Source organism: Chinchilla lanigera, unplaced genomic scaffold (genome assembly GCF_000276665.1).
Source record: "Chinchilla lanigera isolate Chin_1 unplaced genomic scaffold, ChiLan1.0 scaffold00008, whole genome shotgun sequence".
NCBI lineage: Eukaryota > Metazoa > Chordata > Mammalia > Rodentia > Chinchillidae > Chinchilla > Chinchilla lanigera.
In genome coordinates this window covers 2,181,346-2,196,336 of record NW_004955409.1, presented here as the reverse complement: position 1 = coordinate 2,196,336, position 14,991 = coordinate 2,181,346, and the positions used below count along the sequence as shown (strand labels likewise).

General features: G+C 57.9%; 1 protein-coding gene across 1 annotated transcript in view; it reads right to left on the bottom strand.

Annotated features, from left to right (window-relative positions):
* The window catches only part of Onecut1 (one cut homeobox 1), a 33,273-nt gene extending 18,300 nt beyond the window's left edge, over positions 1-14,973 (bottom strand). The window contains exon 1 of the mRNA XM_005376627.2: positions 13,649-14,973. Within this exon, the coding sequence (XP_005376684.1) occupies positions 13,649-14,756 (1,108 nt within the window). The 5' untranslated portion in view covers positions 14,757-14,973. The remainder of the gene's footprint in view (positions 1-13,648) is intronic.
* Positions 14,974-14,991: the final 18 nt, after the last annotated feature.

Genomic DNA, 14,991 nt, shown 5'->3' with positions numbered 1-14,991 from the left:
CTACGTGGCCCAGGCAGCCTTGAACTCACGGCGATCCTCCTGCCTCAGCCTGAGATTATGGGTGCCACTACACCCGGCATGTTGCAGAATTTTGAGCCATGCAAACTTTAACATGCATTAGAATCTTTTTGAGGGCTCACTAGCTAGAGAGTCCTGGCTCTGTCCCAGTGTGTCTGATTTCTAACAGGCTCCAGAGTGACGCTGTGGCAGATGTGTGTGTGTGTGTGTGTGTGTGTGTGTGTGTGTGTGTGAGAGAGAGAGAGAGAGAGAGAGAGAGAGAGAAAGAGAGAGAGAGAGAAAGTGTGAATTTTGTCTAAATACTTAAGCAGGTCTATGTGTTTTATGAATATGTGCAAAGCAAAACAAACTTTCAGATATATTACTAGACTGATCAAATAAGTGTGTGTGTGAGAGAGAGAGAAGAGAGGGAGAGGGAAAAGGAGACGGAGAGGGAGAGGGAGAGGGAGAGAGAGCCTGTGAGAGAGGAATCACGTTCTCACTTGGAGCAGAGAACACACAAATACGTTACTGTGCATGACACGAGTGTGCGCAGTGTGCATGTATTTCCTGGCTTGTCTGAGAGGCTGGAAAAGCAACGACCCTTCACGTCACGAGCACACACAACACCACATCGCCTTGCTCTGAGACCTCACCTCGTCAAAGAAGTGGCAGATTGTAGGCTTGGGACAAGGTAAGTACCCAGTGAGCTTAGCACATCTTTTCATGCCAGCAAGTTAAAAGAAAGTGGGTGTGTGTCACCAGGACCTAGGAGTCTGGCTACAGGGGCTCCCACAGGGGCCAGTGCAATCTGGGACAATCTGAGCATCGAAGTACGGACATGCAGCCACTGCGGGATAAGAGGAGGCCCCGAGTGCACCCCGGAGTGACCGGCGAGTGAGCAAGGGAAGAGGCAGGCTGCCGTTCCCTGCAGAGAGCCGGGGGCCGCCTGTCACACACGGGGAGACGGCTGGACAGGGAGACCACTGTGAAGCCACTGGGATGAAGATGAGATCGAGCCCGGATCAACAGATATCAGACCCACGGGCAGCGGCGAGGAGGCGTGGCATCTTCGCAGTGTCTCCGGGGCTCCCACAGATTGCGTCTTAGCACAGGGAGGGACCACGCCCAGAGATTTTGCCTGGAAGTCAGGCGGCACTGTCTGGGTGGTCGGAATTAACTGCAGCGGATCGAGGCACAGCCCTGGCGGGCTCCAGGTGTAACCTCCAGCACACCCTGCCACCCAAGCAGCCTCCTGGGCAAGAAGGCACCGGAGACACAAAAGCCAAGGGGCCATTTCCTCCTCAGACACGCCAGGGCCGGAGGGCACAGACAAGGAGGACCAGGGAAAGGGCTCGGTACAAAGCGGGGAGGAGCTGGGGCAGCCACACCTTGACGTCCGAGGGGACCAGGCTCAGAGGACCCTGCTGGGTCAAGTGACAAAGCTGAGCTGTGAGCACCGGAGAGGATGTCACGAGGCTTGGGGAAAGCACTCAAGTACTGAGGCTCCGGGCCTGCGTGCTGACCTCACCCTCACACAGCTCGGGGGACAGCCAGCACCCCTCCCGCGGAGGGAGAAGGCAAACGGGGAGTGTCGGCAGCTGCCCAGCCGGCCGGAGTGAACACCTGGCACAGGCCACGCTGGTTTTCTTGGTTCTCTTTCGTTTTTGCAACTTTTTACCATTTGAAATAATTTTCAAGTAGTACTTCATGAGATGTGTTCACCTGTAAATTTTCTAAAACTTAATACTGTGAAAAAGAAAAAATTTAAATCTTTTTTACATATGTACTTTTAGAAAGCTAGAAGGGAACAACCCCATGTACAAGTAGGTATTACCTTTGGGGTAGGGGACTGTGACGGACTCGATTCTGTTTTCTTGTGATAATATTCCTATCTTCTAAGGTCTCCACATGGAACACTAATGCTGAGAGAAAAATATTTTTGTAAGAGGAAACCAAATCACGTATAGTGTTGCAAGTCGCCGTCATTAATGATAGCAAAAATAAAACAAAAATATTCAGTGATCCTGGAAAGGTCATGAGAGTTATACTTCTAAAATATAAAACCATCACAATTTGCTTAGCCAGTTCATGGACCAACTGAAGTGCCTAAAAATAGAGGACTGGTTAAATAAATGAGGACTGGTTAAATAAATGAGGCTCACTGGGGGACAGAGGGGCGCATCTGGGGCCGGCTTGCCTGCCTGCAGTAGAGGGCAGAGTGCTTGGCAGCCGGACGGCATCTGATTCCGGCCTGCCTCCTGTGAGGTGCAGACACCTCCCTGCTGCGTACCCACCAAGTCCATTTCTGTGCAGGGTATTTGGGAGGGAGGGACGGTGGTCCTGTGAGGGATTTATGCTGTCTCCATTATTCTATGTGTTTTTAAACATTCTACCATAGGCTGAACAACATGATTTAGTTTTTAAAAATGACAAAATAGAGCTGGTGTAGTGGTGCACACCTATAATCCCAGCACTCGGGAGGCTGAGGCAGGAGGATCACTGCCAGTCTGAGGCAAGTTCGGGGCTGGGCTGGGCTGCATAGTGAGTTCAAGACCAGCCTGAACTACATAATGGGAAATGCTGTCTTAAGATGTACATCATCCAGCGGGGAATAGAAAAGCACGGACACACAGAGTTAGCCCAGGAGGGGTGCCTTGTGTGTCCTGTGCTCCCTTCCTTTGACTGATATAGCGTACTTTCACTGCAGAAGAGACTCTGTAGTCTTAACAAAATTGGAATTAAAATTATAAAAATAAGACGCAAGGTGCTTGAATTTGGTAAATCTGCAACAAATGGTGAGACAGCATTTCTAAGGCAGTGCTGTGACCTACGCCGGAGCCGGAGTGCCGCGTGCTGGGACGACAGTTAACCTGCTGGAAAACCAGCTCCGAGGACACAGCCCCCGACTACGGGGCAGCGGAGAAGGACGCGCCCGGGGTGCCCATGACACGGGCAAAGCTCGAGAGGGTTTTGCTGGGTGAAAAGGCAGGCACACAGGGGTGTACTCTTCTGTTTAAATCCTAGAAAATCCACTTAATTTGTAACAACGGAAAGCAGGTCCGTGTGAGACAGGTTGGGACTAAGGGAGGGGTTAGGCGGCGACAGCAGGAAGCTGGGCAGAAGGGGTCGGGCGCCCAGAGAAGAGCGCAACGGGGTTTTACCACGTATGTGTACATCGACGCTCATCAAGTCATGCCTTGTAAGTGTGTGGTTTATTGCATTTCAGTTATTCCTACAGAATCTGCTATAGGCCAGACAATAATGCTACAGTCGTGTCTACACTCTGTATTACGGTGAAATGAGGCACCATTCCGTAGGTAGAAAAAGCTCTTCGGTCTACGTTTTGAGCAGCTTTCCTGCGTTGAGTTGTCTTTCAGGAAAGACCTGCAACAAGGGAATCGCTGTCGAAGCCCTAGAGACATTTCTAGCTTAGCTAGCAGCACCGTCTCTGGTCACTGGTATGCTGACTTCCTTCCTTATGCCTGTGATCCCAGCACTAGGGAGGCTGAGGCAGGAGGATCACTGCAAGTTTGAGACCAGCTGGACTATTTAATGAGTTCAAGGACACCTTGAGCTACATAGGGAGACCCTGTCTCAAAAAACAAACAAACAAAAAATTAAAATGTTCTTAAATTCTCAGTACCAATATTCTAATTCTCAATGCGAAGTTACGTTAGATCACCTGGGAAGCTTTTCACAAAATGTCATGAACGATATTCTCCCCTGCCTGTCCCGCTAATCTGACCTGGTCCCCTGGAGGAGTACTGTGACACCCAGAAAACTGAGCGCCACTGCCGCAGAGCCGCGTCATGGAGCTGTGCTGGGGAGAACCAGACTTGCTGGCTCCTGGTCACTCAGAAACCCGCGCTGCACACAGTGTGTCGGCCCGTCCCCCTGGAAACGGCTTCATTTCTGATCCGTCTGACCCATCGTCCCAGTCTCTAGAACTGTCCCTGCATATGCTGGGTGGTGTGGCGCACACCTGCAACCCCAGTGCTCAGGAGGCTGAGGCAGGGGGTTCACAAGTTTGAGCCCAGCCCATGCAATTTAGTGACTTAGCAGAACTGCATCTCAAATTTTTCTCAAGAAATGGGTTGAGGGTATAGCTCAGTGGGAAGGCACTGAGTTCCATTTCCAGTTCAACAAAAACCAAACCAAACGAACAACCAAAAGAGTCCATCACACCTGAGCTTCTCCTTCTGGAACACATAACACATACACAAAATCACACTAAAATGAAAAAACGTAAACAGCTAATTGTCTTTTCCCCCACCAGAGAAAGGAAGGAAGGAAGGAAAAGAAAGATGGTGGAAGAAAATGCAGCAGGAGTCGAGGACAAGTGTAGCACCAGTCCAGAGCGCACGGCCTTGGAACAGGTGCTCCAGGGAACGGGAACCAGCCCGGGGCTGTGCTCAGTGATGGAGCGCTTGCCTAGCACGCATGAGGCCCTGGGTTCTAACTTTCCTTTCCATAGCTGAGGAAACTTCACTGTGTCTTACCCTCTGTCTGCAATGGGCTGCCGAAAGTCCTAGGGGAGCGGGGGTTAAGCTCGCGCGGGACCCGCATGAAGGTCAACACAGATCTGATCATGCTGGGGTCCAAACTATTTGGCCCAATCTCTGCCTCCCCCATGGCCAATTAAGTGGCCTTTACTGCCTGCAAAGCAACACGTATCACGTAAGATAAGCAGAGCAGGACCCAGCGAAGAACCAGGACGTTCGGTGCCTGGTGAGCAGTCAAGTGGCTCTCTCAAGAGGGTGCGCTGCTTTTCCCTCTTCAGCAGTGCGGGGAATGGACTCAGGGCCCTGTGCACACACGCACAAGTGCTCACAACTGCCTGCACCCCCAGCCCCCCGTTTTGTCATACTTCTCATCACTTATATATGCATCTCTAAACCACAAGTTGCTTGCTTTTGAGCTTTGTGGAAATGCCACCGTCCTGGCATGGTCAGCTACCACTGGTCTATGTTTAAAATGTAGCATCATTCCTACAATGCACCCGCACTGCCGTGTGCAGCTCTGGCTCATCTGCTTCCGCTGCGGAGCGCTCCTGTGCTATTGGAGCACATGGTTATTTATCCACGGATCCCTGGTCAGTGAGCACGGAGGCCGCTTCCGGCTGCTGCTCTTGGGAAAGATGCTTCTGGAGTCTCCTCCTGGCTGCAGGGAGACTCAGGACTTTATCTAGAGCAGCGGTGGTGAGCCTCCAGCGCGTGTGCCGTGGAGCTCTGTCTGCGGTCACGGAGAGCTCGAAGGGTTCACCGTCACAGTCTCGACGGTACATGAGCAAGCCCAGGTGCTAGGCACGCTGGCCTGGGGTTCCGCGCGGAGGCACTCTCCACTCCAGGCAGGGCGGTAAGAGTTCCTGGGAAGGCTCCCCTTTGCCAACAGCTTGTGGTGCCAGGAAAACCCGACTGCAGTCCCTGTGCTGGCAGCGCTGCGGGCCGGCTGCTTCCTCCCGGCCTCCAGGCAGAGGCTGGGCGGAGACGGCGGCGGAGCTGGGCCCGAGCCCACGCCTGGCTGAGTCCTAACACGGGACAGAGCACCGCACTGAGACGGGGCGAGGGTGCCACTGGGCTGTGGCACGGGCACGTGTGGTCACGGTAGAAGGCAGTCAGTCACAGAATGCGGGGTCCATAAGGGGGACCCTGGGGCCAGACCCCATTTTGCATTTCAAGAGACAGAGGCCCAGGACGGTCTAAGGACTCCGTGTGAGAGCACATTACAGGCACCTGTCCCCAGGGCCGACTCTTCATCCGGAGGGTTTCTTTCATTCCCTGGTAACTGAGAGAGCACGATGCCAAAAACTAGTAACCCCTTTCAACAGTCAAACAATTAACAGATTTATTCGTAAGGCAGAGCTGTTTGATTGAAGGCTGATGAATCTGCTGACATTGGCTTCTTTGCTTATGATGTGTGTGGGGCTAGTCAAGGGGATACAGAGGAAGAACAGACCCCACAGTCATGGCTGCAATGCAGATGTAAAAGGCCTGGATCTCCTAGGGAGAAGCATCCTGATCATCTCACTGATCATCGCACCCAGGAAAATGCCGGGAGCGTCCCTAAAGAAACACTGTCGCGTGGAAGGCAAGCCTCAGATTTATGAAGTCCAACCTCACCCTCCCTTTGTGCGTCCTCATAATTACGCTGTCCTGAGAGCTGGGAGCGAGCGATTACGGCACAGTCGTTTCAGGGACGAAGGGGCCCTAATCCAAGGGCGTTTTGCACGGGAACGCAGAGAAACATCCGCAAGAGACCCGTGTGCTGCACACTGTGCTCTTCGAGGGCTCGAGGGCCAGGGTGGGGCAGCCTGAGCGGGGGCTCCATTCCCATCCGGCAAGGCGGGGAGGCCCAGGGCAAGGCTTCCACCGCCTGCTGCCCGGCCGCACTCCGGCCTGAGGACCTGTTTACCACCTAAAACCATCCCTCCGTCCAGCACATCTGCAGCTGAGCAGTGAGCGCTTCCTGTGAGGCGCCCTCTCTGAAGGTCAGGGTGAGACCCCAGCACTGAGGACCACTTTGAGGGTGAGTCCGGGGAAACACGCAAGCCGGGGTACTGATGGCTCTGGCTCAAGCTCCCCCCCAGCAGTTGTCTGAACCAGCGCCTCCCCTACTGAAGCGCGGGCAGTGCCGTTACATAATCACCCAGCTCCCGGGATTAATGACGAGAAGAACTGATTTTTCCAGTTGCATCATTTGAAGTGAACGTTAACTTTCTTTCTGAGTCCTTAGTTAACCGCATTAGTGTGACAAATATGTCTTTGTCTGGCATAAGTAATTAGACTTTAATCACTTTAACTGCATCTTAATTACCCCAAATGAATTGAAAGGACATTTAATAGCAAAGATTAAATTGCCTTAATGAACGATTTTTGTGACTCCATCAATACTGGAACCGCCTTAGCCACCCCTCTTGCCGTGGCCAGCGCGAGTCACTAGGTGGCGCTCTGCTCCCGTTTGTTTATTTAATTTCCCCATTGATCTGTTGCAGGAGACAACAGGAAAGACAGCGAAAAGCACATAGTTTATTGTGTTCTTCTGATAACCTCTCTTTGGGACCATGAGATCATCACCAGATGTGAAAGCGAAAGTGACTTCGGGGGCTGTCGATTCTGAGCGCCCAACGCACAGCCCGGTGCCTGGAAACGGGAAGCTCCTCCCTGGACCAGAGCCAACCTACACGTGGAGTTTTCATCAATTTACTACTTTTGGGTGCGCGCAGTCCTCAGACATGAGTAACTGGCACTCTTTGGGACAGCCAACAGACCTGGGCGCCCGATCTCAGATCAGGGCAGCAGGGCGGGGCAGACCGCGGGTCTCGGCCCTTGGGCCCTCCTCCAGGCGCGGTCCCCGAGGACCAGCCCTAGCCGCAGAGCGCAGCTAATGAGATGGGTCTTGCCCATCAATAATTGTTTAAGTGAACAAATGGATAGAGAGACGTGGGCTCCACGTCCAGCTCTGTTACTGCCTGCCATTCCCTCCGGCTGCTTCTGCAAGGAGAGCAATAAAAAAATCTCTCTCCTAAGTCTTGAGTAAAAAAGAAGTAAGTTTCCATAAGTAACTCTCTCTGAGAGCCCCGGAGGGAAGACACACTGACTGTAATTTCAAGAACTTTATTATGCACCGGGTGCATAGTAAGTTGGGCGTTTCTTACGTGGAGTCAGACGTTTCTCACCTGGGTCCTCAGGCCAGGTGGACCCGGACTGGTGACAGAAGCCTGGGGTGCAGGCTAAGACGGTTCCGACTCTGACCCAGGAAAGCTGAGCTCGGGAGATCCGTGTTTTCCAGCTGTGATACACAAAGGAACCATCTGATCTCACTGAGGAGAGTGTGGGGGAAGTCATGGTACGGCCACCAGACTCCTGCACACCACAGTCCACGGGCTCTTACTCCAAATGCATCAGGATGTCTGGGGCGCAGGCAGGCAGGCAGGCTGCACTTCCTTTCTTCTTTTAGGTCTGTGAGTGATTCTGGCCGTGTGTGGCACAGATGGGAAGTGCTAAGCAGAGGCTCCCCGTGCCCACCACGCACCCCCAACAGTGTGCACAGCTCACCGAGCTCCTGCTGCCCACTGCTGCGGCAGACACATCAGGGTCCCGACTGTTCTCCCAAAGGAGAAGAACATCTCTGCACACTCATTTGCTCAATTTCAGGACAATGTAAAATCTTCTGGGGGAAGGTGTACAGATGGCTCCATAGCAAGACTTTATGATAAATAATTTGTGTCTTTCCATTCAAACTGTCAGGCGGTCCTGTGACTGGCCTGGTCACCTACCCACTCCTATTGTCTTGGGAGGAAATGGAGATTTAGTACAAGCACTACCATAATAACACACTGGCACTAAAATAAAAACCTGCTGGAAATAAATTTATGACTGTGTGCTAATTTCGCTCACTTTGGAAATTTTTTTCCTTTTCACTGGATGAAGCTGGTATTTTTTTATTTTTTTTTTTTATTTTTTTATTTTTTGAAGCTGGTATTTTTCATGAGGAAACAATGTGCCTTCTCCTAAAGGTGCCTACTCACCTCCTTTAAACCGAGACATGCTGAGAGTCCTGTTTAATTTGTTGCATGTTTTCCTGCAACATGAGAGACGGGCCCTCTAACGGCCGCAGCCTCCGTGAGCTCCTCCCGCCAGTCGACCGAAGCGTGGAGGAGATCCCGCTGTGCTGGCCCGCAGGGAAACGAACCGGTCCTCCCATCCAACCATCCAGGCTGCTCGGCTGGCTGCCACGCCAAGTGTGCACTTAAATATTCCAGCGTGTGGCCTCCAGGGGAGCACAGGGCACCCCACTTCAAGGAGTGGCTGCTACTGAAGCCAGGGACCCAGACACTGGAGAACCCCCTTTGGAACTGTGAATCACGATCAGCTTTGAGGATTTTTTTTTCTTTTAATGAGAAAATCAGGAATCCACTTTACCCAGTTCTCCTTCTGAGAACTTCGGGGAGCAGCCTCTAGCCGATGAGCTGAATTTGCCGAGAATGCGGAAATGATGACATCAAGCAGCTCGAGTAACCACCTCCTTAAAGACCTCGCAGATTAGAGATGACTATAGATTTTCCCCAGCACTGATCAAAGGGACGGAATTGAACGTTTTAGCCTAATGATCCAGCCCTTGTCACACCCACAGGGACGGGACTCGACTGCATAAGCGGCGTGCGCAGGCTTGGCCCGCACACTCGGAGCTGCAGCCGCGTGGGCAGGAAAGAGCCGCAGCGGGGTGGACCCAGGCGGGCTCCATTGGTGCCATGACCCGGCCCGGCCCCCCTCTATCCTTGGCGGGGCCTCGAGCGCTCATAAACTCTGGAATAGCAGCCTTGGATTTCCGATTTCTCACTGCAACTTTTCACAAGCGCCTGGGGCTGTCAGGGCACCAGTGACAGGCAGTGGGCTCTGTCCAGGGTCCTGATAGTGTACCCTGCTCCACCCACCACGCAGGAGACAAAGGCTGCCTGGCTTGGCCCGGGCCTTGGCCTAGGCCGCCTCCCTCTTGCCTCGGGTCATTTTGCTGGGAGAGGAAACAAGAAAACAAAGGAACTGCTGATCCGCTGCGTCCCTCGGCCCCCATCTCTGAACTGTGACGGCTGGGTCACCTTCTCCTCACCGACCCGGCTTTTCTTAAATAAAACACACCAGCAAAAGCATCATTCAGATAAAAAAAAAAAAAAATCCAAGCGTGCACCTTGTTTGGGAGGCGAGGGTTGTGGAGTACTTTGAGGGGCACAAAAATGCGTCCATCAGACGGGTAACCCCAGGCCCTGTGAGGGACCTCGGGAGGAGTGCAGGACAGGCTTCTCCTCCTCCTCCTCCTCCTCCTCCGCACCGTCTCCCTGTCAAAACAGTGAGCAGTCGCGAATCACAGGACAATGACGTTCTCAAAACAAAGGTGCATCTAGTGTCCCCTTCCCTGGCCACTGCAGGATACGCTGGGAGCCCAGCCCCGCCAGCCCACACGGGGTGCGCACAGCCTCTACAGAGGGGCAGTCAGGGTTTGTGGGAGGGAGCCCCCAAACTGGGGGTGAGGGCACACCACTCACAGAGGCTCAAAGCTTGAGGACAGAGACACAGGCCGTGGGCTTAGGTGGCTTTGCTACCGAACAACACAACTGAGCTACTGCCGACCATCCCAGGGGATGGGCACACAGTGCAGCTCCGGCTACCAGCCCTCTCCGCACGCTTCGGAGGCGCTCCTGAGCGGCCGCTGGGCTCGTCTCCGGTGAGCACCCTCACTGCACGGACACCACGCTCACTGCACAATGGCCGCAGGCTCCTAGAGGCTCAAGCAGGTTTGGGCCGCTCAGTCTATCGCCTGCCCACCTACGTCACACCCCGTGCGCACCTTCTGTGCCCGCCCCACCCGGCCTGGGTTCCCCTGGGCACTGCACAAGGGGTGATGCTCCTCAGCCTCGAGGCCTGCTTGGACTGCCAGGCCCTGGCCACAGTCCCCACACGCGGGCTGGGGTGTGTGTGTGCCCGAGGGCCCTCAGGCCACTGCCCTGGGCAGGCGCAGGAACTCAGCCACCCCTGGCCTGGCCATGATGGGCGGAGGCAGGTTGAGGCCTCCACCAAGCTGCAGGCGACACGGTTGGTCGCGCCCCTCCAGCCCTTTGTTAGAGCAGCTGCAGAGCCCAGATGCGGCTCAGCCTCCCTTCCCACCCTGCACCTGGAGCCCCCAACTCCTGCGTCCCCACGCCCAGGCCTGGCTTCTCTCCAAGGGCTGGGTCCTCCTACTGTGCCCTGGCCTGGCTCCCGCAGCCCATCGAGGCCAGGGGACAGCTGAAATGTCCGGCCGGGGTAAATAATTAACAGAAAGCAAATGGACTTGTGCGGAGCTGTTATCAATCAATCTCGCCACAAGGCCACTCGTGGCAAACACTGCCCAGGTTGGGTTGAGCCAGACTTTCTCATGGAGGTCTCCAGGGACTCCGCCCCCAGGCCTGCGAGGTCCTCCTCAGGGTCCTCCAGAGCAGATGCTGGGGACGTTTTGCCCAGTGCTGGGGGATTCTTTGCCTCCTCCCAGGCCTGCGGTGCTCTGCCCCTTCTTACGCCGGTCCGGAGCATCTTGTAAACAATCTGCCCGCTTTCCCATCCGCGCGGGTCTCCTCCCCACTCCGCCCCACAGCGGCGCGAGCCGGGTTTCGCTGTGCTTTATCGCCACGGCGGCAAGTCGTACACGGAGGGCACACACTGACGTTTTAAAGATGGTTAATTTGGTGAGACTTCCCTGCCCTCTCCCCTTTCTTCCACCTGCGAGGTCATTTGGCGACTGGAAGGAAGGCGCTTTCCAAACATCGCTGGAGCAGAGGGCTCCGGATCCCCAGGACCCAGAAGCTAGGAATCTGCGCCGAGGCCCGGCCTCCAGGGGTTGGGACGCGCGCTCCTGTGCGCGCAGCGGAGCGCCCGGCTCTGCGCATGAGAACGGGGGCGCCAGGGTCCCTCAGCGAGTCCAGCAGCCAGGGCACCGAGGTCCTGCTAGACACCATGAGAGTTTTTAGAAAGCGACCTCACTTGAAAGCAAGCAAGAAGGCAACAAGAGAAAAACGTTAGCAAGAGGGCTCCCTGTTACTTAGGGCCTTAAAACCAGACTGTGGCTTTCCTGGCAGCACCCCATTGTGCCCGGTTCTGACAGGACATCCCGGACCTGCCCTGGCAACGTCCTTCCCCTCCCTGTCACCCCGTAAGCTCATGAATGAGGTGACGCTGGCTCCAGGTTTTGGCACTCAGTCCCCGGGGGGGGGGTGTCCTACTTATGAGTCTCTTACTTTGCACTTTTTCCAATGCCTGGAGCCCGTGGCTGAGAGCAGTGCGCCTTGCCAGGCTGCTAGGTGTCTAGGCAGGCGCCCCTCCAGTGTCCTCCTGGGTCCCATGAGCACCGGCATCTAGCCCGCGACCCGGGGGGTGGGATCGGGCACCTGGGTGCCCCCCTCCCCAACGCCAGTCTGCTCTGCTCCCTGGAGGTCCGAGGGAGCCGCACTCGAGGGCGCCTCGGAAGGGAACTTGCCGTCTGTGCTTCCAGATGGCCGGAAGCAGTGCGTGTGCGGGCGCTGAAGTCTGGAGCGAGTGCCTTCCCGCTGGCCGCGGGGCTGGACTTTCCCGAGGGAGGGGCGCCGCTCTCCTTCACCTCCCTCCCATCCCCTGGCGGCCCGCCCTGTGCGGGGGCAAAGCACTGCCTACCAGCGGGCGCGAAGAGGCGGAACCTACCCCGCGCCGAAGTGCACTGCCGGCGGGCATAAGTCAGTGCGCCGCAGACAACGCGGGGCAGGTGCCGGCCAGGCGCGGCGAAGCGGACAGTGACCCGCGGCCCCGGGCGGGCGCCGCCTCCGCTAGTCAGTTGTGGGTCGTTCCCGCGGACCGAGCGGACTGGAACCCTGCAGCGCGGGGCTCACGCGGCTCAGTGCTGGGACCCCAGGGCTCCGGCGCCCGGGCTGGCGGCGGCCCGGGTGCTGCGTGCTGAGTGCCGGGCACGCGCCTGTCCCACGGTCTCACTGGCGCGCACACGGTGGGGGCGGGGGCCGCGCCTCCCGCTTTCATTTTAGACTGCGAAATGGCTCGGTGCCCCCAGTTCTGAGCGGATTGACCGTCTCGTTCTCCAGGGACGAATTAATGGAGAACGATCAGTTAATTAACAAACCCTCACTCAGGCTTTTACCTTTCCCTCCGCTAAGGCTGGGCCCGAGCGTGCGCCGAGACGGGGTTGCGGGCAAGGACTCAGGAGTCAAACCCGCTGCGCCCGCCGAGCAGCGCTCGGGCCTCCACCTCCCCGCCGGCCTTTCTCTCCGGCGGTCTCGGCACCCCCTGGGTTTCCAGCGCCACCGTTCTGGGCTTCGCTGTACCTTGGCCTACGGGCCCGTAGGCAGCCGGACGCTGCGGCTCCCTCTGAACCAGCCGGCTCACATGCCTGGCACGGGAGACCCCGCGGCAGCCTGGGGTCATTGGCATACTCCTACCCTCCCGCAGTGGCATTCGGAAGACAACGAAGAGAGGTGACCGCGGTCCCCGGGCTCCACTGGGAGGTCTCGTGTCGCTCAGCCCCTCTCCCAGGGGCCTCGGCACCGCGCCCCCCATCTCCTGTCCACGGCGGGCTCCGCGCGCGCAGTGCATTCCACAGAGGTCGCACCGCACACCCCGCCTCGCAGCTGGAACCGTAGGGCCTGTGCCCCTACGGCGCGGTTCCGCGCAGCCTGCCGGAGCCGAGGGACTGAGCGCAGAAGCCGCCGCGGAGCGGGTGCAGCCGAGCGCGGTGAGGCAGTCCGCGGGCTCCAGCCCAGCGCAGGGTGCGCACCTGGGCGCACGGCGAGCGCCAGCGTGCGGCGTCAGGTAGGCTTTCAGCGCCCGCTCCTCCCAAACCGCGGGTGCTCGACCCAGGGACCCCTGTACAGCCCGTGTCCCGCCAGGCTGGAGGAGGTCTCTCGGCCTCCGGCGGGGCGACCCTTCTGCGCCGTCCCTGAGCACAGATGTGCCCCGCAGCCGCCGAGGCCGCTCCGCTCGGCTCGGAGGCTCTATCACACTCCCGCGCGCGGAGCCCCAGGAGCGGCGTCTGCACCCGAGCCAAGTGCCAGCCCTCCCAAAGACCCTTCTGCAGGAAGAGTGGGGGCCCTTCCTCCAGTCCCCTCTGGCCCACACGCCCGGCTCCGCGGCCAGCTCACCTGCTAAGCGGAGCGCCGACATGCGCTGGAACTCGGGCTCCTGCAGCCACTTCCACATCCTCCGGAAGGTCTCCCGGCCGGACTTGAGCTTGCTCCAGGGTTTGGGGTTGCGCAGCAGGTCCGAGAGGGTCCCCTGGGAGCGGCAGAGCACCCTCTGAGCGAAGATGGCCTGGGGAATGCTGTAGCGTTTGAGCTCGGTGGTGATGCGCTGCGCCACCTCTTTGGTATTGATCTCTTCCATCTGCCCTGAATTACTTCCATTGCTGACTTGCGTGCCGGTCACCGAGGGGTTGGGCTCCCGGGCCGTGCCCAGGAGCTGTCCGTGGCCCTGGGCGTTCAGGTGGGCGTGGGGGTGGTGCGGAGGGAGGCCGTTGATGGGCACCATGCCGGCCGAGGTGGGCGTGAGGTGCTGCTCCCCGTGGCGGCCGAGCATGGCCGGGTGGTGGGCTTCGAAGCCGTTGGGGGTGAGCATCTTGTCGGCGGGCATGGCGGCGCCCGGGTGGGCGTAGTGGGGGAGCCCTTGCTGGGAGTTGTGGATGCCGCCCAGGCCGGAGCCGGAGAGGGGCGAGAGGCTCTGGCCCATGCCGGCCACGTCCTTGTGGTAGGGGGTGTAGAGGTTGTTCATGGAGGCCAGCCCGCGCTCGTCGCGCATGAGGGTGAAGCTGCCGCTCACGTTGCCCGCCAGGCGCTGGTGGTGGTGCGGGGGGTGGTGGTGGTGGTGATGGTGGTGGTGGTGATGGTGGGGGAACTTGTCCGACACGGTGGAGATGGGCGGCAGCGGCTGCAGCGGCGTGAGCGTGGTGTAGGTGGTGGGCATGCTCATACCTGGCGGAGTCTCGCAGGCCATGGTCATGGTGGGGTGCAGGGGCCCGGCCAGGCTGTGCTCGGGGCCGCGGGGGTGGTGGTGGTAGTCGCCGCCGCCGCCGCCGTCCAGCAGGGTGGCCATGCCCAGCGAGCGCGGGTGCGCGGGGGCCAGGTGGCCGCCGCGGTGCGCCACGGAGCCGCGCGCGTGGGGACTGCCGCCCAGCAGGTCAGCAGGGGCGGGCACCGGCTCGTGGCTCACCGCGTGCAGCTCGCCGATCGCCTCCATGGTCAGCTGCGCGTTCATGGTGATGCGGGCGAGAGCGCGGCGGACACCACATCGAGGTGGCGGGCGGAGCGGCGAGGGCGCGCGGGTCCGGGTCACATCGGCCGCCGGCGGTGCTGCCGCCGCTCGCGCTCCCGGTGGGCTCTGTCTTCTCCTGCGTGCGTGCTGTGCGTCCTGCCTCGCCTCTGCCCCCACCTTCCCCTGCGTCCTCGGCTGTTTTTAAATATTAATTTCCAGAAAGGCTGCGCGCCGTGGG